Source organism: Sebastes umbrosus, chromosome 2 (genome assembly GCF_015220745.1).
Source record: "Sebastes umbrosus isolate fSebUmb1 chromosome 2, fSebUmb1.pri, whole genome shotgun sequence".
Taxonomy (NCBI): domain Eukaryota; kingdom Metazoa; phylum Chordata; class Actinopteri; order Perciformes; family Sebastidae; genus Sebastes; species Sebastes umbrosus.
In genome coordinates this window covers 29,193,614-29,216,203 of record NC_051270.1, presented here as the reverse complement: position 1 = coordinate 29,216,203, position 22,590 = coordinate 29,193,614, and the positions used below count along the sequence as shown (strand labels likewise).

General features: G+C 39.6%; 3 protein-coding genes across 7 annotated transcripts; 1 reads left to right on the top strand and 2 right to left on the bottom strand.

Annotated features, from left to right (window-relative positions):
- Positions 1–275: 275 nt before the first annotated feature.
- On the bottom strand, positions 276–4,994 carry LOC119501749 (protein PIGBOS1). 2 transcript variants are annotated; one of them, XM_037792330.1, is made up of 2 exons: positions 4,804–4,994; positions 276–658 (listed from the first exon to the last, which is right to left on the bottom strand). In XM_037792330.1, the coding sequence occupies exons 1-2, from the start codon at positions 4,972–4,974 to the stop codon at positions 455–457; spliced, it is 375 nt and encodes a 124-aa protein (XP_037648258.1). In that variant the 5' UTR covers positions 4,975–4,994; the 3' UTR covers positions 276–454. The 2 variants fall into 2 exon arrangements, with proteins under 2 accessions (XP_037648258.1, XP_037648267.1); XM_037792339.1 differs by lacking the exon at positions 4,804–4,994 and adding an exon at positions 2,223–2,391.
- Positions 3,627–8,581, top strand: pigb (phosphatidylinositol glycan anchor biosynthesis, class B). 2 transcript variants are annotated; one of them, XM_037792298.1, is made up of 12 exons: positions 3,627–4,060; positions 4,195–4,324; positions 5,027–5,144; positions 5,237–5,341; positions 5,480–5,610; positions 5,698–5,838; positions 5,926–5,977; positions 6,068–6,279; positions 6,914–6,978; positions 7,053–7,272; positions 8,118–8,295; positions 8,375–8,581. In XM_037792298.1, the coding sequence occupies exons 1-12, from the start codon at positions 3,949–3,951 to the stop codon at positions 8,486–8,488; spliced, it is 1,578 nt and encodes a 525-aa protein (XP_037648226.1). In that variant the 5' UTR covers positions 3,627–3,948; the 3' UTR covers positions 8,489–8,581. The 2 variants fall into 2 exon arrangements, with proteins under 2 accessions (XP_037648226.1, XP_037648234.1); XM_037792306.1 differs by lacking the exon at positions 3,627–4,060 and having other exon boundaries at positions 5,283–5,341.
- Positions 6,087–22,590, bottom strand: ccpg1 (cell cycle progression 1). 3 transcript variants are annotated; one of them, XM_037792287.1, is made up of 13 exons: positions 22,463–22,590; positions 20,409–20,498; positions 18,785–18,902; positions 18,552–18,628; positions 18,266–18,455; positions 18,015–18,110; positions 15,860–16,195; positions 14,657–14,772; positions 13,460–13,585; positions 11,154–12,469; positions 9,241–9,356; positions 8,054–8,268; positions 6,087–6,222 (listed from the first exon to the last, which is right to left on the bottom strand). In XM_037792287.1, exons 2-12 carry the CDS (start codon positions 20,466–20,468, stop codon positions 8,228–8,230), a joined length of 2,592 nt encoding a protein of 863 aa, XP_037648215.1. In that variant the 5' UTR covers positions 20,469–20,498; positions 22,463–22,590; the 3' UTR covers positions 6,087–6,222; positions 8,054–8,227. The 3 variants fall into 3 exon arrangements, with proteins under 3 accessions (XP_037648215.1, XP_037648208.1, XP_037648223.1); XM_037792280.1 differs by lacking the exons at positions 6,087–6,222; positions 8,054–8,268 and having other exon boundaries at positions 8,454–9,356; positions 22,463–22,589; XM_037792295.1 differs by lacking the exons at positions 6,087–6,222; positions 8,054–8,268; positions 18,015–18,110 and having other exon boundaries at positions 8,454–9,356; positions 22,463–22,588.

Sequence of the window (22,590 nt, the reverse complement as noted above, 5' to 3'; positions counted from 1 at the left end):
CTTCACAGCACCTTTAGTCATGTTTGATGACATACTTAGACATGGAATCATACTAATAATGTTTGTTTTTTTGGTTCACAAAGCCAATATGCAAAAACATTTCTCTATTCATTCAAAACATTACATTTTGCATACAGCATTAAGGTGAGGCAAAAAGACTTCTGAAATGTGAGTTTGTTTAAAACTACTTCCCTTTTTTAAGCTTTGGAAATGAAAACAGATGTATAATAAAACTTTGACACACGTCATTTCTAAACAGATGATAATTCAGGATGTCAAATTATTGAATACTTTATTTTGTACATTAACAATCATTCAAAGAACCCCAAGGAAGCATGAATTTATCCATGCTGGTCTTGCTTTTAGTTTGGCCTCCAGCTCTGACAGTCCAGCAACCTGATGTTTGTCTTCTGGCTTCTGTCTGTGAAGTATTTCCCAGGAGTGATGAATCATTTCAGTCTGTTTCATTCTGTTTCTTTGGCACATCCTGGTTTTGTTGTCCTGACGTTTTCAGCCCCGGCTCAAAATAAGGTTTGTAGATATAAATACCACCAGCGACTCCCAGCACTGTGGCTAAGGCGATCTGTGAGAATGGTATCCTTCTTCGAAACATGACTTCTTTTAATAAGAAATCCCAATGTTGAGACACAAGATGATCCTGAAAGAAGAGTGAAGTGTTGTTATCCAAGACACTTTATCTAGGCACTATGAATTATCTCTTTTTTGAATGTATAATTTATCATTTTGCATCTTCTGCGCTCTGTTGAATGTTACATGTTCTTGCAAAATTGTAAGCATAACTTGCAGCATGGATGTTGTTAGCGACTCTACATACAGTGCAAGCCAGCTGCTGTGTTGCTGTGACCACCAATGGCACGGTTTTAATAGCACATCCACCACATAGTATTTCTGCATAAATTGTGTGTGTGTGTGTGTGTGTGTGTGAGGTATTTTCATGTACTATCATCCTCAAAGAAACTGGTGCTTCTTTTAATAAAGATTAGTCCAAATTTCCAGTTGAACACAGTCCAAGATTCATATCACCAAATCCAAGAAGGACTGAAGCCGAAACTGAACAGTGGCCCTTCACCTTATACTATCTGATATACATTGTTAGGAATCTACACCTGTGTATATTCTATACAAGATGACCGAAATCTGTATTTATTTGATGGATTTGAAACGAGGCAATTTAGATGAGATTAGCATAAACACGCGATGACAGTATTACCTAAAAAAAGTGCCTAATGTTGACAGCTGTATAATGATTAAGTTATGTTTTGTTCTAGGATAGATATTTTAATCAATCATAGTGAACTCAATGGAATAATTAGACTGGCAAAACGTTGAGTTTTCATGGTCATATATACCATTGTGCAATATAAAAGTGATCTTTTCCCTGACATTAAACGTGCATTAAGCAGAATATTTTGGCATCATTGTACAAAATTTCCATAATAACCTTTAGCATATTGTAATTCAAGTGTTCTGAGAGAAAACTAGACTTCTGCACCTCCTCATGGCTCTGTTTACAGGCTTTTAAAAAATCTAGCCCGTGACGGGAGACTTTGGCCAATCACAGGTGATTTCAGAGAGAGAGAGCGTTCCTATTGGCTGTGCTCCGGCTGGTGGGCGCTGCTTGGTATTTCTTCAGCTGATCTCAACATGGCTGCCGGGTCACAAACTTTCTCATTTTACAGCTAAACAGTACACTACAAGATGTTTCTGAAAACATTTGAGGAGAGAAATAGACATTACAGTAACAGAACTTTGATTTATATTTGATCAGCGCTGCCTAGTTTGACTGTTTGATCAGAGTTTGTGAATGATTGACAGCTGCTCAGAGACAGCAGGCTCCAGTTCTACTCTGATTGGTTGTTTTCCTCCGGTCTGTGAAATCTTGCAGATGCCATTAGGAGCACCGGAGGACACAGAGGAACATGATTTTTTTCAGATTACCTGTCTCATGCTCTACTGTCAGGATATAGTGACTGTTTTATAATTGGCTTATATTTGCTCCATTTCCACGTACTGCTGCTTTAAAAGTATTTCCACTGAGAATTAGACATTTTAACTTGTCTTATTCTGAAAACCCCAGACCGGATATGCGGACACTGCGTCTGCAAGCTTGACAGATTCCTAGTTCCTAGCAGTTGAGCTGAACACAAACATGATCAATTTAGATGCTTTGCAGGGGATTTAATCTCATATTCATAACTCACCGAGGAAGCGGTTTATTTGAAGAGTCTGTAATCACTAAACGCAGACAAACACAAGGACACAGAGGTAAAACAACACAAGAGACAACTACAAGGACACCAAGCAGTCTAATGTGCAGCAAGCAGGCATTCTTCTTCTACTCTCAATTATGGCAGAACAGCAGAAAGCTACAGACTGCCACCTGGAGGACTGAGCAGTGACCTGCTGGGTCACTGGTTATAGAGGGGGTTTGCATCCAAAAAGTTATATTTCCGCCTTCTGTTGGATTGAAAATAAAACATTTCTCCCAATCTCCTAATCTAACTAAAGAAAAACAAATCTTCTATAGTAAAACTAGAGAGTTTAAAGGTCCCATATCGTGCTCATTTTCAGGTTCATACTTGTATTTTGTGTTTCTACTAGAACATGTTTACATGCTGTAATGTTAAAAAAACCTTTATTTTTCTCATACTGTCAGCCTGAATATGCCTGTATTTACCCTCTGTCTGAAACACTCCGTCTTAGCGCATTTTGACGGAATTGCAACAGAATTGCGTTGCTACGCAACAGCTTGGGTCCATGTGTACTTCCTGTCAGTTGATGACATTCACATACACTGCAACAGGAAATAAACTGGGACACATTTAGAATGTTTACGTTTAAAATTGTGTCACGGGTCCAAATATTGTATATTTATGACATCAGGAATGGGCAGAAATCCTGAGAGCTTGTTTCAAATGCAGATTTTCTGAATACGAGCTGTTTGTATTTCCTTGTGGATTGAGTGTTTCGATACTTTCACAGTATTTATAAAGGACTTCAGTCTGCTTTATAATAAAAAAACATGAAAATCTCACTTATTTATAATATGGGACCTTTAAATCATTTAACATATCCAGGGAAAGTAAGAGTGGATGAAAGGGGATAATAAAAACTAAAATACTAATGGTAAATAAAAATGACTACCTCTATAAAGTCAAGATTTTGACTTTTTACATAATTTTTTATCAAGTATCATAATTTTGATACTTGTCAAAGTAAGTCAAGTAAAAGCTCATAATTTCTACTTTCTTATAGTAGTGATGTAATGTGAATGAAGGGATCTTTTTGTATGTATAATTTTGACTTTAGTGAGTAGTTTTATTTTTGTCCCATTAACATTATTATATTTTTTACTGAGTGATATATAGCTGTATCTATATCATATATTATATATATATATTAATATATATATATATATTAATATATATTTATCCTATATCTACCTCATATCTATATCTATCTCTCTATATCTACTAGACAGAGAGATATATACTATAGATAGATATATAGACAGATATATAGATTTACCACTTTAGTAGAAAAGTGACCTGAGTGTTTTCTAGGTCTTTTACTTTGAAGTCAGGAAACAACGTTCCACCGGAAGTAAGTATGAGTGCGGAAGTGCAGCCACAACATGAGCATAGTTCACTCTGTGCTATTAAGTTCACGTTAGTATTAATTAATTGTAGTTTAGCTGAAGATCTAGAAGTTGAATGCTGTTGGTTACATAAGCGTTAACATAGTGCATGTTGCTCAGCCGCAGCAGGAGACCAACAGCTGATACTATCCGCTCATTTATAGTCTGTTTAAAGTTGATTGCTTTGCAGAGATCACTGACTGAACACACTGGAGTTACATCCTGACAGGTGACAGGTGTGTACTGTATAGTCCTGACAGGTGTGCTGTGTTGGCAGCAGACATGTTCAGATGGAGAACATCCGGCCACGTTTGAAATTTGGGAATAAAGTGGAAGATGTGAAACTGAGGAAACGAAAGTCCCAGCTGTACTCAAAGGAGGATGAAGGTGCTCTTAACGAAGGTGGGTTCCTCACATGTGAGATTAAAAACACAGCTGTAGATTGAGGTGATGGGGACCAGACAACTGTGTGCTGTAGTGATGAAAATAAATCAGTAATATCACTAATATGAAGTGATTTATGTTGACCTCCTCAGGTGAGCTGAGGATCAGGGTGGTTGTGTTCTCTGTGGCCTTCAGACTGATCAACTGCTTCCTGGTTCAGACCAGCTTCGTCCCTGATGAGTACTGGCAGTCTCTGGAGGTTTCCCATCGGATGGTCTTCAAATATCCTTTGACATTATCATCTGCACCTCTGACTGGACTGCTCTGGATTATTATTAGCAACTGACTGTGTAGTAAGGGCTGCGATAAGGAAAATCTTTATTGTGTTGACTGTAACTTGTAATGATTTCAGGTTGTCTTCACACACATTGTAGAATATTCACCAATCAAGACTGTATGAGGGTTATAATGATTACCAGGTACTGTGATCAACATGGTCAGACACAATAGGACACCAGTAGAGTACAATTCAATTTATTGTAGACATGGAACAGGTGAGGCTGGCACAGTTGATGCTGCTTTTATCTAAACAGAAAATATGTACCATGTATTATCACCAAAATGTAATACATAGGGAGCAAATATGTGGCTACCCTATAACTGACAAGACTTAAAACAATGTACATCATTGAAACTTAACAGAATTAACTGAAGCATCGAGGTACTGTGGACATAAATGTAATAAGAGCAAGGAAACTCACATTTTCACTCAAACAATTGTTGCCCGTAGAGAGCCCAGCTGGCTCTGCTGCAGGTAATGCAAAGGCGTCACACCTGAACTCAATCCCATATATAGGCTCTGATAAAGCCCGGCTCCTCCCACTTCCTGCTCCTACTCGATCAGCTCCACCTGTCCTCTTCACAACACACATTCTTGTTTTATTATTTCATTATTTGATGCAGTTCCAACCTTAACAGTGTGACTTATGGGTATCTGACCTGGGAATGGAAGGAAGGAATAAGAGGATTCACATATCCGCTCTTCTTTGCATTCATATACAAGATATTATACTTCATAAACTACGACACAGTCTATCTCCTGGCAAGTTCACATATTTTCTATGCAGACAACTTTTATATGTCTTTTGACCAAATGTATTTGTTTCACTAATCCTGGTCTGGTTGGTTCTGCAGATATGGATTCCACGAATAATCCAAGCACTCTTCGCTGCGTTTGCAGATGTAAAGTTCTTCTTCCTCATCCGAACGTTGGAAAGTCGTGACGTTGCAAAATGGACGGTGAGGAGTTCACCTGTGTGACGTACTGCAGTTCATTCTCCAAACAGCCCTTTATGTCTGTTCAGATCTCCCCGAGGTTTCATGCTGTCTAGAGACCTAAAATACACAACTTGTCTTCCTGCTTCTTCTTGTTTTTAGTTCTTCTGCCACATGTGCTCGTGGTTCTCGTGGTACTGCTGCACCAGGACTCTGACCAACAGCATGGAGACCACCATCACCTGTCTGGCTCTTTCTTACTATCCCCTCCCTGGATCCAAAACACACAACAGGTCTTGTCTTGTTCCGTCTTTCTCATTTTTAATTCATTTGTTCTCTGAAATAGATTATTTACAGACACATTGTTGATGTTTTTCCAGCAAAATATATTTGTCCCTGGTCGCCTTGGCTGTCGTCGTTCGACCGACAGCCCTGATTGTCTGGTTTCCTCTGCTGGTGTACCATTTCTGGCTGGAAGATAACAAACTGAGGCTCATCACTCATAGCTTAATGCCTATAGGGTTTGTACTTTTAATCTCCTGTCAACTCAATCTGTATTTCATCCTCACATCTTCATTGCGTAATGTTTTTTTTTTCCTCATTTCCAGAGCTTTGGCTGTTGTGATTTCAACAGTGATCGACTGTATATTTTATGAAAAGGTAAAACTTTAAATCCATCTTGTGATTTTTAGATTATAGTAACTGCTGCTTATAAAGTCAAATGTACCTGTTGCTCTCTCTGTTTCTCAGTGGACCATGGTGCAGTTCAACTTCCTGAAGTTTAACGTCTTCCACAGTGTGGCCGATTTCTACGGCTCTCATCCCTGGCACTGGTACCTCACTCAGGGGTTCGCCGTCGTGATCGGTCCTCATCTTCCGCTCTTTCTTCACGGGTGCAGCCTCGCCTTCAAAAGATACAAGATTCTGTTGGCGGCGGTCGTCTGGACCATCGTGGTCTACAGGTAAAACGTCTGTGATCACATTCATGAGCCCGTATGCATCGAACTCCTAAGAACTACACTAAAGAGCCAAGAGTGAACTGCTTCTTATTACAGTAAAGTGTTGCAGTAACATTTAAGAGCAGCTGTCAAGTGATCACATGATTAATCAGAGTAAGAATAGCCAATCAGAAACAAGGATTTACCCCACAGGTGCCATTTTCCAAAAGAAATCCTCTCATTTTGTGTGATGAGTGAGATGTTATTCATCTAACAAACGTGTTGAATGGATTTCCTTCCTCATGAAACATTTGGAAAAGATGATTTTTTTTGTGTTAATTTTGAAATCTGTATTGTTTGCATCCATATTTACTTGCTAGCAGTCCTCTTCTAAACTGCCTTTGCTGGCACACTGCTGTAGTTGTTGGCGTGTTGCTGCCACCCATCATCAGTGTATTGCTGTGAAATCATTGACAGGACTGCGTATCGAGCGTGAGAAGAAACACAAAAGGGGAACTGTTCATAAAAGTATTGTTCCGTAGCGCTACTAGTGGTAAAAACAAACTCCACAGGGCACCTTTAAGACCAAGATGTCACTTTTATCAGTTTGTATTTCTGCTCGGCCAACAAACTGACATGTTTGAATCCTTTCCTTCAGTTTGCTTCCACACAAGGAGTTCAGATTCATCTATCCCGTGCTGCCTTTCTGTATGATCTTCTGTGGTAAGTTTTACATCCAACATGTCTTTGTGACAATGAACAGCCAGATGTGTGTTTTAATACTTCTTCTACTACAGGGATATCTTTGGCTAACTTGAAAGCGTGGCGACAAGCAGCTGCGTTCGTCCTGTTAGTGAGCAACCTGGTTGCAGCTCTGTACACCGGCCTGATCCACCAGCGAGGCACACTGGACGTCATGAGCCACCTCCACACACTGTGCGATGTCAGCAGCGCCTCCGCCCCTCCGCAGCCGGACGTCCTCTTCCTCATGCCCTGCCACTCAACGCCGTTTTACAGGTTTGGAACTCTAATGCAATCTTTTTTATTTCAAAATAAGATCAATGCTCTGGTTCTGAATTTTCAAAATAAAACGTAGGAAATGTGACTACAGCTTTAAGTTAATCAACATTGTCTACAGTTTACAACTGCAAAATAAAATCAGGAAACTTGTATAAAACCTGTGCACTTGGCTTTCGACGACAGCATATGTTTCAATATGTGTGACACAGTCGAAATATCTAGAACAGCTGTTAAAGGTACAGTGTGAAGGATCTGCCGACATCTAGTGATGTGGTTGCAGATTGAAACCAACTATGTACCCCTCCGCTCACTCCACACTTTCCAAGACTGTGGTAACGTGAGCCGCTGAGTGCAAAAACCGTGGTAACGCCGTTTGCCTCTCAACGGATGTCAGACGGCGGCTGGCGGTACCACGGCTTTGAACTCCGGTGGCCTTCAGTTATAAATATTATATTCCATTTCTGCTAATAGATCCCTGAAATGTTACACACTGTTCCTTTAATGAAGTGACATTTTTATGATCAACTGCACACCTGTTTGTGAGGAATGTTAACATGTTTTCTGCAAAACCCTTTTTGTAAATTTACCTAAATATGCCAGACTTATTAATGCAGCAGTGATTGTTGTCTTTAATAAAAGCAGCTGTACAAGAACTGTGTCTATATGCAAAATAAAGTTAAGAATTGTGACTTGTATCTGGAAATATTTGGTCAAAGATTAAGTAAATAAGGCCAAGGTCCACATCTGAATGTAGGATTGTGTAGACATAACTTCCTACCTTGTGATGTACTTGATTTGACGACATGCTATGTGCAGCAGCTGACTGTTCTCTCTCTTTGTAGCCACGTCCACTGCCCGATGAAGATGAGGTTTCTGGAGTGTCCTCCATATCTCGGAGAGGAAGGTTACATCGATGAAGCAGACCAGTTCTACGACGAACCTCTTCGCTGGCTCAGAACGTCATTTCCATACAAATCATCTCTACCGACTCATCTGGTTTTGTTTGACGTTTTGGAGAAGGTAAGATATTCACAAATGATTTTTGTCCATGTATCTGTCAAAATGTATGTGTGATATGTGTGTGTTCTTTTTGTTGTAGGAAATCTCTCCTTTTTTGCAAGGGAATAAGTTTGTGAGGACAGCAGAGATATTTCATACTCATTTTCCAGAAGGAAGAGTTGGAGGAAGCATCTTTATTTATGAAAGGCACTGACAAACACTGGAACAACGGCAAGTTTCTATCCTTAATGAGAATATCACATGATATGGATTTACTACTGAAATAAATGTTATTTTTAAATACCAATTGTCAAATGTGTCAAATGTATAACATCTAATGTCTTTATTTTCACGACTAAATTTGATGTGATGTTAATTTTCCAGTCATTGTTTCCCCCAACACGTGTAAATAAAACTGCCAGGTCCAGTTAAAACAAGCTTGAGGTGGAATGTTAAAAAACTGCGTCTTAACTATGAAAGCAAGTTACAACCCGTCACACAAACTGTCTTTGTAGCAGCAAGCAATTAAAACAACTACATGGCTGTACACAGAAACATCCAAAAGCGTGACTTGTCTATATTTTCCATTTTTGTTTAAAAAAAAAATCCCAATCAACATTTCTCTGCTCAATAATTGTCTGTTGAAGAAAATTAAGTTTTATCTTCACATTTGTAAAATGTTAAATAAACTCATACTCCTCATGTTACATCAGATATGATCTTTCTCTCAAGCATAACGATTACTTCACTAAACACAAAACAGCTCAAGGACGTTCAGTAGCATTAAAAAGTTAACAATGTGCAAACTTACAAAAAACAAAATGAGACTTTGCCTCTAAATACAACCCAGAATAGAATTTGCAACTCTAATATTAAACCAGATGAGATATTTTCAGTATTTGGGATCAAATGGCATCGGACCCAGTTCTATTTTGACGTCAGCCATGTGTCTGTCTGCGTTTCTACCTGATCGACTCCACTTGCGTTCGCTGTGTGGTCGAGATCTGGCTCTCTGCTGCTTTCGTTGTTGGTGCTTCGCCCTTGACTCCTTCGAGTCTGTGTCGGGTCTTTCAAATGGCCCGCTGTGTGGTTCAAACATAAAACATACATGGCACTAAGATTAGGGTGTTACAATCATTTATATACAAGCTGCAGCATCATAGTGGAAGAAAACGAGGGCAAGTTTCCTCCAACTGACTGAGCTAGGATAAGCATCTAATTATAAGGGACATTCAACACAAACTTAAGAAAAGATTGTGCTCTAAAAAGTGACTAAAAGTAGCTCCTAAGTCTGAGAGAAGTAAGAGGCAGTAAGACCTGCTCATAATCAGTTAGCTGTACGTCCTGTACCTGCAGTAAATATTTAACTTTTAAAAGCATATTTTCTTTTGACGTCATTTGGAGCCAGAGGGTACATCCCAAGTCTCTTATTTGTCTCGATCCTCGCTTGAACCGGAAGTTGTTCTGGTGCACCATTTTGAAGACCGTCCCAAAGCTCTTATTTCTGCAGGGAGGAGCGAAGACCGAGGAGAGATCTCTGAGGAGTGATGAGCGAGGATACACGAGAGCAGCCTTCACGGAAGCTTGACATGCCCCCTTATTGCAGGGGTTCTCAACCTTTTGCAACTGAAGGCACACTTGTGATTGTCAAAACATTTCCGAGGCACACCTTCCGTGTTGACAGAGAGGGATATTGGTTCTCAACCAATGTTGAGAACCAGTGTGCCACGGCACACTGGTTGAGAACCCCTGCCTTATTGGATATCAGTTACTGATTGGACGCTGCTGCCGATCGGACTGATCTGATAACTTTACCTCTCAACATCGCTGGAGTTTCATACTGGAGTGAAGACAGTTAACAGATTAAACGGTTTATATTTTAGTTGTCTTCTGATTCACCGTCTAGTTAAAATCTGTGTTAATTGTAGGTGTTCCAGCAGCAGAAGGACCTGTAGTATCTCTCCTTCACACACCGCGTCTGAAGCAGCCTGTCACTGACAAACAGACTTAAAACAGCTTTCTGCATTTATTAAAAAGATTTTTCTTTTCATTATCTGTAATTATCTGTAATTTTTAACTTTTATTATGGATACAGTTAAAGCCAGAGAGAGAAGGCGAGTCTGTCTGTCAGCAACAAACACGTTTTACATTATTAATCGTCATTTGAGTCACATGAGAAGCGGATAATTCCTGAGCGTCGGGTTTGATATGAGTTACATTATTTCAATTTTCCCTGAAACATTCAGCCTAATAAATAATTTCCAGTGTTCAAAAGACACAATGATCATAGTCTGGGTTATTAAATCATGAATTCAAAATCAAGCAGGAAAAGATGCAAGTGAGGGAAACAGAGATGCAATTAAGAGAATTTGGATGTACCCAGAGTCTGCACAGTAGTGATCGGGGGGGTGGAGCCGCGGTATCGAGGTCACCCACCCGAACCAATCACGGGAGAGACTCACAGCTGCCAATCGGATGTCTCACCCCCTTTTTATAGCATCAATAATAATTAATTAAAACCAAACGTATCAGAAAAATGAACACTTGAACATACATCAGCGTGATAAAAACGAGCTAAAATTACAGAAACCATCTTTGGGAAAAATGTATTTGACGTGTACTTTGACTTTTTAGTTTGGCCCATGTCCCATCAACTAACATGGAGGAGACGGGCTTTATGACCTATACTGCAGCCAGCCACCAGGGGGCGATCGAGATGTTTTGGCTTCACTTTTGGGGAGCTGTCATGTCGTCCATCTTTATACAGTCTATAGAAATGATTGGGAAGTTCCACAGTATAAGAAAAACACTTAAGCTGGGAACTTTTAGCATCATTTAGGTCGACTCCTACTTGTAATTTCAGATACTTTGTGACTTACTTTGGGCCATGGCTTTTTCTGTAAGTCTCTCCCATGAAGTGCCGGTAGATGAATTCATTAAGATCTCTGAACACGTCGCCATTAAGGCCATGATACTCCGACTCGTGCACGTTAGTCAGATAGTTTTCCACGAGGCTGATAAAGTCTGTGAACGGCATCTGGTCGTGGATGAAGACTCCGTTGTGGAAGAAGTTGTTGATGAACGTCTCCAACTCTTTCCAGTGGTGGAAGTGGTCGACTTCTTGCTGCACGTAGCTCTCCAGCAGCTGGTAAAATTCGTCTGCTCTGATTGGCTCCATGGCTTTGTTGAAGAGACCAATGGACTCCTGGTAGGTGCAGTCGAAAATGCCGGAGCATCCTTTCGAGTTAGCCTTGTGGGCATCTTGACGTTGATCTTGGTGAACTTTATCTCCTGATTTTCGAGTGTTGTGGTTTCCCTGGAAGGAATCGTCAAATTTGCGCTGGTGTCTGGGATGAGGCTTGTGGGATCTGTGCTGCCACGACTCTTTTGTGTTCTTCTCACCACGTCTCTTGTCATAAAAGCCTCTGGCTTTGTTGATGATGGTCGAAGCTGAATCCTTGAAGTGTCGGAAAGTTAATTTGACAGAATCTGAAAACTTCCTCAGGTTCTCCTTCACGGCTTCCTTTGCTTTCTTTATCTGCTCTTTGTGGTGATGGACAAACTCCTTGGTGGAGTTCTTCACAGCATCAAATGTCTCTTTCACTTTCCCTGTCATGCTCTCTTTTGTTCTCTTCACTTTGGACTCTCTGTCTCCTTTAGCTCTGTCTTCTTTGTTTTCCACATACAGCCTCTCCCACAGGTCCGAGCGCTGCTGCTCGAAGCCCAGTCTCTTCTCCAGCTCCATCAGACGTGACTGGAGCTCTTCTGCCTCTGAACCAGCTTCTTTTCCACCTCTGGGGATGTGACTTCTACGCACATTTAACTCTCTTCTCAGCTCATCTGTAACCGTTCTCTCCTTGTTGAGCTTCTTCTTCAGTGTCTGTGCTTCAGCCATCATGTCTTCCCTCTGGCCGTGGAAGCTTTGGATCAGCCGTTTCTCTTCCTCCAGCTGGTCTTTCAGCCTCTGGTTTTCTGACAGCAGTGAGTTGGCACCGGCCCCCATCGCCTCCTGATCTCTAATCTTAGAGTGCAGGTTTCTCAGCTCTTCCTGTAGGGTGGAGAGGGACTTTTCTTCACGCTCTAGGGAGGTTTTCAGCTGCTGGTTCTCAGCTGTCAATATCTGCTGCTGAGACACAATGTTAGTCCTCTCCTCAGCCTTCTGTTTCAGCAACATTTGCAGGTCATCTCTCTGGGCCTTAACGGGAAAAGAAGGGAAACAACAAACAAACAAAAGAGGGAAAGTTATGGCTTTTAAAGTGGTGTTTACATGAGTCATGATTATTGAATTGAATGATTTTTGATAAAACAAAATGCAAGAAGAAAAGTGAAACCGAGTTCTGCTTCAGTTTTGACTTGTAACTAATAACCAGGGATGGGAAAAAATATATTGTAGCAGAACAGGGGAACAAATACAGTACAGTACAGTTGTGCCTTCCAGTTGTGAAAATGCTAACCTACATGCATATTGCCTGGTTTGTCCTTTATTAGCGCCTACGTTAATTTCCTACAAACCGTCTTTTCTTGCTCGGATGCCGCTCAGCAAAAAGAAAATTCTTCATGAACTGGAAAGTGCGCAAACCATCCACCTTTGTGTTAACTTACACTGCTTTAAAAGAATGATGAAATTTCTACCCAGTGGAGAGCATTTTTTCACTATCATGGTCCACACCGCATACCTCTACCTGACGGCTCCCTCCCTGATCTGCTGCGGCTCGACTCGTGTCCTGAAGTGTTGTAATGTGTACGCAACTGCATAGTATATTTACTTATACTGTATATATACTTTTATTGCCTTTATTACTGCAGCTGGAGAATGACAGAAAAGGTTGGAGAGAGGGGATGCTGCACAGCAAAGAGCAAGAGGTTGGAATCAAACCTGGGCCGCTGCCAAGGACTCAGCCTACATGGGGAACACACTCTACCGGATGAGCTAGAGGTCGCCCCAGTATATTGTTCTCTATTTTAAATGTATTTTAAAATTGTAATTCTGCTAGTAATCTCCATTTATACCAAATGTATCGGTAATCTGATTAGGTCTTTTTTTTCTGTAACTGTAACGGAATACAGTTACCTTTTTTAGTATCTTAATTACATAACGCCGTTCCATGTAATCCGTTACTCCCAAAGCCTGTTACTAACATTTCCTTATTATGTTACCAAAGCAGTCAACAGACTTCCGAGTTACCTGAATGTGCGCCCGTTTGATGCTGAGCTCGTGGTTCTCCGTCTTTATCTTCTCAATCACTTCTGTGAGCAGTGAAATAACTTTTTGCTCATCCAGCTCATCAAGGCCAAAGTCGCTCCTCTGGACCTGAGTGAAAAAAGGAAGAAACAAGTTATGGTCCATTAAAGTCGTTGTTATATGGGTCACGATTGTTGAAGGTGATCATAATGATCACTCAATATGTGAATCATCTGGCACCCGAATAAGTAGGTGAACAACAAAACTAAATTCAAACTTTTTTTTGTTGCAATGAATTTTAATAAACATTGTTTAAAATCCATCAAAATCACCTACACTCAGGCCTACAGTACTTGACTATGAGCTCCTGGTAATATTTTGGTCTGGTGAAATAAACTACTACTTTACTTTGAGAATTCTTCTTTAGTTCTTATGTGTTGACTCAACTCAGTGGTAGATATTAAAGTCACAGACACACCAAAATGACATCAGAGAACTAGCGCAGATGAAGGCCACCTGTTGTGTTGCCACACGTCACCTGTATCTTGGCCAAAAAGTTGCACTCTAACACGCCGCCAAGACTACAGCCAACATGCTGAATGATTCAACATGCTGAATTGGCCAAAAACCCTGATACGGGCAGCCTAGAGCCGACAGTGTGGGACACACTGCAAAAACTAAGCCGACAGACGCTCACGGCCAGCCCCAAACTGGGTGACAGCCGACCTTCGGCTTGCTGTGTCAGGGCCCATAGGCTTTGTGATAAATTTGACTGCATTCTATTTAAAGTTATTTCTTTTTTTTGACTTTATTTGATAGTGACAGTGATAGTTATGAAAGGGGGAGAGAGGGGATGATATGCAGCAAAGGGCCTCGGGTCGGATTCAAACCCCGGGCCGCTGCTACCGGGACACCCCTTTAAACTTATTTCAAAGTATTTTGTCTACTTTGTTTACATACATACCAAGCAAAATATAATAATTATCTGTCAATATAATGTAAGCTAATACAACACTACAAATTACAGCCTCAAGATTAACCAGATTTGAACAAACACTTCTCTGACACAGTGTTAATTAAAAATGACACTTAAAAAATATTATTGATTTATTAATAATCTGTTGTTTGGTTGAACAAGCATTTAAGAATAAAGTAAATACAAAAATACATATTTGAGTTGTGACTTGTGTCGTCACTGACCTGGATTGTTGAAGGTTGTTCTCCAACATGTAGCTGAATCAGATCCCTCACAACATCAAGTTCATTCACTCTGACTTTATCCACAGTTTTCTGTCTTTCTTGAATCTGGAGTGTACCTGTTAACACAAACAGATTATTTCCATATTACATATTTATTTAACATTAGGAAGCATGTCTACATGTGGTGAAGCAGCAGTCTACAGTGGTCTATAAAAGTCAGAGAAACAGTTATGAGGATCAAAAGTGGGACAAACGGTTAAAAGTACACATAAGCACTGTAGTTCCCGCCAAAGATGAGAACCGCTGAGATATCTCTTGCACTTGGTCTTACAAACAAACTAAAGAGAAAGAAACAGACATTTCTAAGGCTGCAACGGGAGACTGACACAGATAAAAGATAATCAGCAAAACAAGCACAACGTCACATCTAGAAGACAGAGAGGCCATCAATCAAAGCCAGATTTAGGGTGCGGACCAAACAACTGAACCGAGACCACCTGAAATGGTGGTCTCAAACTGGCGCGGCTCGTTTGTGGTGTGAAAGCAAACAAACCACCCAGACGATTTTATGATAGCAGATATGCGATTTTAGCATGATTTCAAAAGCTAAACTACTAAATCCATCTGCCGATTGTGAAATCTGTTCAGAGCAATCTGTAATTAAGGCCATGTGTATGAGCAAGTCGGCGCGGATATTTTCCCTGAGTAATAGGTCAAAAGCTGTTAAAACTGCTGTGCTTGCATCCGACTCTGTGCACTTTGTCAGTTTATTGACTCCATTAAAAAGTGTGTGACAGTAATCTCACAGAACGCCGATCATGCGCATGTCCGTGCGCTCCCCAACGTTTGCACCAGTCATCTGGGAGCGTTAAAGTGCTGCATAAACATGCATGTTTACTCCTCTGGTTCGTTTGTAAAAAGGCAGTGTTAACAGGAACTGGACCAGAACTAAAATGCAACAACGCATCATTTCTTCCCTTGGTCCGTACCAAATGAACTGAACTACAGGTGTGAAAGCGCCCGTAAATTCCTCTGAAAACCATTGTGATTACTTGATCTGCCACAGACGATGAAGGTGCTGTACTGTAAATCATCTGGCAATAAAAAATATGTACATTCATTTCTACTAACTGGAAATTACTGTTAAAATTAGGTATACTTTCTACATTTACAATAACGTCAGTTCTGCAGTAAACTTCTCACCATAGAAGTGGCCGAAGCCCATACTGAAGGCTATGACGAGGGCGATGAGGATACAGCTGTTGAGGATGCTGCTGCCCTGGCCTTGCACTCGGACATCCAGACTTCTAACTTCTGCCTCCTCCTGCTGCTTCTGTTCTTTGACCTCCTCCTCCTCCTCTTCTTCCTCCTCCTCCTCCTCACTCTGGCCAGACTCCAGCACCTCCTCCTCAGACTCTGTGACGAGGCTCGTGGTATTCTTCCTCAACCTTCGTCTTCGGACAACAGTGCTGGCGCCTCGTCCTGCCTCATCCTCACTGCTGCTTGAGTTTGTCACTGCAGGCTGCTGCACTGGGAAACCTACAGTAAAAAATACACAAAGTTATGGTTCGTGGGATTATTTGGTGGAAAGAAATTAACAGAAAAAGAGGTACATACAAAAACAACAGGCTCAGAAAGCGTGTGTAAGTGAGGTTAATCATGCAGATAACAAATATTGCAGATTAAGATCCACTCATTCACAAATGCTGAACAATGTTGCTGCAAAATTCTTGATTTATTTTTTGTGTTTCTGAAATGTTTTTGATTACATTAAAGGAATAAAGTACTTCAACATTTTTGGTAAAACGCTTATTGACTTTTTTTGCAGAGAGTCAGATGAGAGGATCCATATCACTCTCATCTGTAGAGAGTGGTATCGTTGTTCTCATCTGACTCTCTGCAAGAAAGCGAGTAAGCATACTTCCCAAAATGTCAAATCATCCCTTTAAGCAGATGACAGCTAAAACAAAAGCTGTCCCAAAAACAACACTTCTCCTAAATTCCCTGTGTTGGATTTCCTGGATAATGTGTTGTTGCTTGCGTCTGAAATTCCACACTAACATGCTATTTAGTACGCCAAAACAGTATGTGAGATATTTTAGTATGTCCGAAACGCCAATTGCATACTATTTCCGGTGAAATATTACAGCATACAACGCTGGACACTACGGTGGCATAAATATCCCACAATGCAATGCGGTAGTGACGACAACGTTCATAACAGTTGTTGACGGACAGCTCTGTAACATCAATTTAACTGTAAGTATAAGATTTCACTTTGCTAGGTGTAATATATATTCTAAGTTAATTTAGACTTTAATTCTCACAAACTGCCATTTTGGTCACATGAGGTTGGCACAGGTTACCATGGTTACACGTCTCTAACCGGCAAGGATGCTCTCAGGAAGTGACCATGTAAATTACTGCTCAGTGCGTCCGAAAAGATACATACTACTTTTTATTCACACAAAATGTTTAACTATGGTACATATATTGGGTATGTAGTGCATAGTATGCGATTTCGGACAAAGTTACAGTATTTGGCTGTGTATTATCTGTTCACAATTCTTAGAGTGACTGGATTTCACCATCATTTTAAAGTCCCCCTCCAGTGTATTTTGGCATTTCTATGATATGTCATATTTATTTGAGTCATTTCCTGGCATAGTTGATTAGCCACATTGTTTGCCAGATTTGAGATAAAGATGAAATAAGACAAAAAGTCCCTTTAGAGAAATAAACGAATCACAGTGCAGCTTGGTGCGGTGTCGGTGCTGGGAGCTGAGGTGAGAGTGGCCGGGGCTAGTCGACGGGGGACCTTCAAGCGTCCCAAAACTGCATTTCAAATGTCAGACCTCTGCAACATGTCTATCCGTATCACCTCGCTAGGAGGAGACGGTAAAGAAGAGAGTGAGTGAGAGTGAGTCGGTGCCAATTCTTCAAGCTACTCTATCTGGTTTCCTCTAAACTGGGTTGAAAAATTATATAATCAGGTTGCCATGGTCATGAATTACAACATCTGACTATCAACCACAACCCCATTCTCTGTTTGAGAAAGAACGTTTACCGAAAAACAGGTAATAACACTGGCTGGAGGGGGGCCTTAATATCACTACATTTATGATATTAATAATTACACTTCTATTCTAAGGTAGCCAGACCTACAAATACTCACACATGCACACATTTGGAAACACATTTTCTTCATATGTGATTGATCATGCTTTTTAAAAGAAGCACAGCTGGTTCACATCATTAAACAGTGTGTGTTCTTGTCAGAAACTGATCAGGATTAGTTCTGTGCATTGCTGGGCTAGCTTAGCATCACGTTAGATTCACTCCAGTTTCAATCAGACACCTGGAAAAGAGCGGCCTCCAGTGAGCTGACTTCTCAGATGGTAGCCTAACTTCACGAGACTCTGTGGAAGTTTCCAGTGACTCAACATCAAACCTGCTTTGGCGACGTAGAAAACAGGCAAAGAAAAACGTTTTTGTGTTGATGTGTCTCATTTCTCCATGTTAACTCTTTGGCTGTGATATTAAATCAGCTGGCTAAAGAAAACAAGAAGGTAGATCAGTGTCTTGGTGTGTGTGGTGCTGCAGCCCTACCAGACTCTGCTGCAGTGAAGGCGTACTGGCTGCTGCAGGAGGTGCCGAGGTAAAACTCCTCGTTGGCTGCCGCCTCCTCTTCCACCTCAGCGTGCTCCTCCTCCTTCAGGTCTCCAAGAGTCACAATGTCCGAATGATCGCTGGAGGTCAACACAGTTACATGCTGTTTCCCTTTGGTGTTGTCTCCGGCCTGGAGAAGATACAATATGTTGAAGATGGAAGGCAAAGGGAGCAGCGTCTGGATTATTTATAGACACTCTGCAAGTTATTTTTAGAGTCTTCTCACCTCTAAAGCATCATCTACGGTTTGTTCTTCCAGAGTTTCATCAAGCAACTCAGCAACCTTCTCTTCAACACACCGAGCTGAAAGTCATATAATAAATATAAATAAAAAATAATGATTACAAAGTAATATGTACTAAATCATGCAGCAAAAATATGTTATAGCAATGACATGTCATAATTAAAGCAGCAAGTCAAGTGTTTTCAGACAAAAATAAATAGTATGAGGACTTTTACCATTAGATGCAGAAGCCTGTTTATCCTGCAGCTCTGCTTCCTCCACTGGAGGTTGCTCTAACAGCTTTGCTCCATACTCCACTGTAGCCTCCAATCCCAACGTCTCGATATCTGAACCCTGTAAACACAACAAGCATACATTTAAACTGAGCATGATGGAAGAAAAAGATTCATAACTACTGTATCATCTGATAAATATGAATAAATCACACAATATATACAGACATACAGTATTCAGTATACAGTATAGTATATATTAGGGCTGCCCTGAATGCTTAGACCATTGCCATGGTAATCGACCTCCAAATCAGTATTCAAATGCTTTTTTTCTTTTGTTTAATTATAAGAATGTAATAATAAAGTATAAATCCCAAAATAGCCAATGAAATAACGAATAATCCCACAAGATTATTCATTATTCATATTCAACATTAACTATTATTAGTTATTCTCAGACGGATATCGCTGTTTGTTGTGTGTAGAGGTGTGTGTATATGTGTACAGTAGTGCGGCAGGGGTACTGAAACGGGGGAAATGGAGACAGACAGACAGAAGAACATGGCAGCTTGCTACGCTGCACCACGCCACGCCGTGCCGCAAAGCTTTGAACACCTTTGAATATTTCTCACCAAAGCTTCAAAGCCCAAAAAATGGTATTTGGGACAGCCATAGTATATATATTTACTGTATATATAGCTAAAAACTATTTAGAAAAAGATCCCATAAAAAGAGAAAAACAGCAACTGCAAAAATAGTTTTTAATTGCCCAACCTCAGCTTGTTTTTTGTGTGCAAAAATACTCTTTTATTACTAAAACCCTGGCTTGGATTTTAGTAATAAAAGAGTAAAATGCAGATCATTCATTCTAGGGAAATGTTGAATGTCCCCTTTTATGGGATTTTTTTCCTGTCACATCAGTGTACTATGTCTAAAAGTACTTTATTACAATCAAATGAAAGTTTTAACATATAAAACAATATAAAAGTTCTCTCAATAATTCCAAAAATGAGTTGGGAAGAAATTGTCAAAATGTTCAACAAGTTGCTGAAAGTTGTGATCAACTTGTATGTTAAGATAAGAGAGAGAGAGAGAGAGAGAGAGAGAGAGAGAGAGAGAGAGAGAGAGAGAGAGAGAGAGATAAGACATAATCAAGCGAGTCTCATTTTGATTAAATGTGATACTGGACTAATCCTGAGATTTGATAATCATATCTTAATTTCAGACATTAATCATAATTTTAGTTTAGTATTTAATTTAATTTTAGATTGTAATAAACCCATATCTACTTGCTGCCACCTTAAAATGTAAATAATAATAATAACAAAAATACAACAACAACTTAAAATAGTTAGGTTTAGGAACTAAAAAAATTAAATTATTATTGCTGCTACTACAACTGCTTTTATTATTACTAGTAGTCATATTTCTAGTATTATTACTGATATTTCTATTACCACTCTATTATATTCATCTCTCTCTCAGCCCAACCGGTCGAAGCAGCTGGCCGCCAAGGGGATCTCTTGTTGGGTCTCTAAATTACAGAGTACGGTCTAGACATGCTCTATATGAAAAGCGTCTTGAGATAACTTCTGTTATGGAAAAAAGAAAAAGAAAAGATGTATACCTCATTGCTGATAATGGTCCAGCCACAGGACGACTCTGCATCACTTGACGTCTCTGACATTTCTGTCAGTTGTCAGCAATATACAGGGATCTAGAGGAGATAAAGAGGTTAAACACTGAAGACAGCATGTTGTGGTGAAAAAGATAAAGTCAGTGTGTCACAATCTGAAAAATAAGTGTCATAAAACTTCAGTTAAACCAGTCCAAAATTATCTTATTACTGTAAATTATCAAAATATGACATACAAGAATAAACTTCAAAGAGTGCTATACAAATAAAGATTATTTGCTTTTCTTTCTTGGGGTGTATTTGACAGTCAGATATGTTAATTAAGTGCTATAAAGACATTAAAAAAACATGAGCCTTATCAAAAAAGGTAAAAAATATTGGAAGAACTGGAAATCTTACTCGAACCTGAAGTGAATGGAGATGTGAAGTGACTTTATTGTATATGTATTTTGTTGTGGAAAACTTTGCTTCCTTCTCCCTTGAATGATGTTGGACTACAGGGACCTCTAAGACTTTAAAGGACATTCTGGGTCTCTAAGGAACCACGGACTTGCATACTGCTATGTAACATAGCTTCTTTTCTTTTCTTCTTTTTTCTTTTCTTACAAATGTATATATTGTTATATGATGTTAAGCATGTCAGCTCACTCTGGATGACCCTTTCTGTCTCATGTTGTCTGTATTGTTTGTTTGTTTGTTTTTTGTTATGTTAAACAACAAAAAATAAAGTATATATAAAAATAAAAAACAGGAGTCTTGTACAAGCATCTGCTACTAATTTACTTTATTAATTTGATGAAAATGAATGGGTTGACCCAGCCTGTCAGCGAGGTGTCACAAATAATGACACTAACATCTAATTCTGAATCAGGAGGTACATCTGATTGAGCAAAAAACCCTGACCCCAAGCAGCCTGCAACTGTTTCACTATACTACTTTACTATGTGGAGTACTGCATTTTAAAATATAAAATGGAGTGTATCCATCCAGTGATTTGTTGCGACAACGATTTGGAATTGAAACCAATAACTGTGTATTTTGTGATGATACTGAAAGTACTGATCATTTATTTTTTATTGTATGTATTCTGGAGCTTAATGGCTTGATATATACATGACTGTTTTTTCCCAAAAGTTTCTCATCTAGGAAACTTCTCTCAAAAGGACATTGTTTATGGACTTGTTATGGACAATAACAAAGATGACTTTCTGGTGAATAACATTCTCATTCTTGGAAAATTGTATTTGCACAAATCCAAGTATATGAAAGTGAAACCTATAGGTTTAATGAGTTTCATTCTGAGTTTCTTTCTTACATAAAAGCCCTTAAAGTCATGAAAAACCAAAATGCATTGAAACTTCTTAGTATAATAGAAGAATATGAATTACAGGTACAGCCCTATAGCCCTTAATTTAATTTATTATTATTTACATGTATAATTTTACATATTGTATTTGTTCTTGTTCTGTATGCATCTTGTCCTTTTACTCTAATGCAATGATCTATGAGCCATGTTGTTTGTAAATTTGAATTTATTCAATAAAAAAATAAAAAAAATAAAAATGTGGAGTACTAGAAAGTACCCTTCACTGGAGACAACTTCTGGTTTGTTGTGTGGCACAAATGTATAGAGATACTGAAGTTACATGACCTATGAGTCACATCTGGTTGTTAATAAAATGTTATTCAATGTATTTATAGTCAGATAACCAGGTGTGAACAGCGCCCTCTATGGGTGGCAGACCACAGTAGCAGCTATAACAGATGAAGCCAGCTCTCCTGCGGCCTGACGATGAGAAACCTCCACCGTTTCCCTTGACAACAGAGATAACAACGGTTAACATAGCAGCCGTTAACCGTTGCTAGGGTTAGCTCCGTCTGTTAGCGTTAAATAACGACATCTAACGGCTGGTTCGCAGCTAGTTAACTAACTTAACACAGGCTAGTTATTAACGTCGTATAACGTGTCGTATCGACAACGTTAAGTAGTTATCTTCAGCAGCTTTTTAACATCACTAACACGAAGATAAAGGACTATAACTCACCGGTGTTTTGTTCCCTCCGTCGAGGCAGCTGTTTGCAGAGTTATTGCAGTATATGCCCCAGCCCCAGGTTATCCGCTAACAACACTGCAAAGCTCACTGTTATGGGAAATGTAGTTTTTAGTGGTAAT

Coding starts and splice junctions, on each gene's coding strand:
- pigb (XM_037792298.1), top strand. CDS start 3,949: ATGGAGAACATCCGGCCACGTTTGAAATTTGGGAATAAAGTGGAAGAT. Junction 4,061..4,194: donor TGAAGGTGCTCTTAACGAAG/GTGGGTTCCTCA, acceptor TGACCTCCTCAG/GTGAGCTGAGGATCAGGGTG. Junction 5,611..5,697: donor GGATCCAAAACACACAACAG/GTCTTGTCTTGT, acceptor ATGTTTTTCCAG/CAAAATATATTTGTCCCTGG.
- LOC119501749 (XM_037792330.1), bottom strand. CDS start 4,974: ATGTGTGTTGTGAAGAGGACAGGTGGAGCTGATCGAGTAGGAGCAGGA. Junction 659..4,803: donor ACAATTGTTTGAGTGAAAAT/GTGAGTTTCCTT, acceptor CTCTTCTTTCAG/GATCATCTTGTGTCTCAACA.
- ccpg1 (XM_037792280.1), bottom strand. CDS start 20,468: ATGTCAGAGACGTCAAGTGATGCAGAGTCGTCCTGTGGCTGGACCATT. Junction 18,111..18,265: donor CTTCACTGCAGCAGAGTCTG/GTAGGGCTGCAG, acceptor ACGTCGCCAAAG/CAGGTTTGATGTTGAGTCAC. Junction 14,773..15,859: donor GGGCTTCGGCCACTTCTATG/GTGAGAAGTTTA, acceptor TTGTGTTAACAG/GTACACTCCAGATTCAAGAA.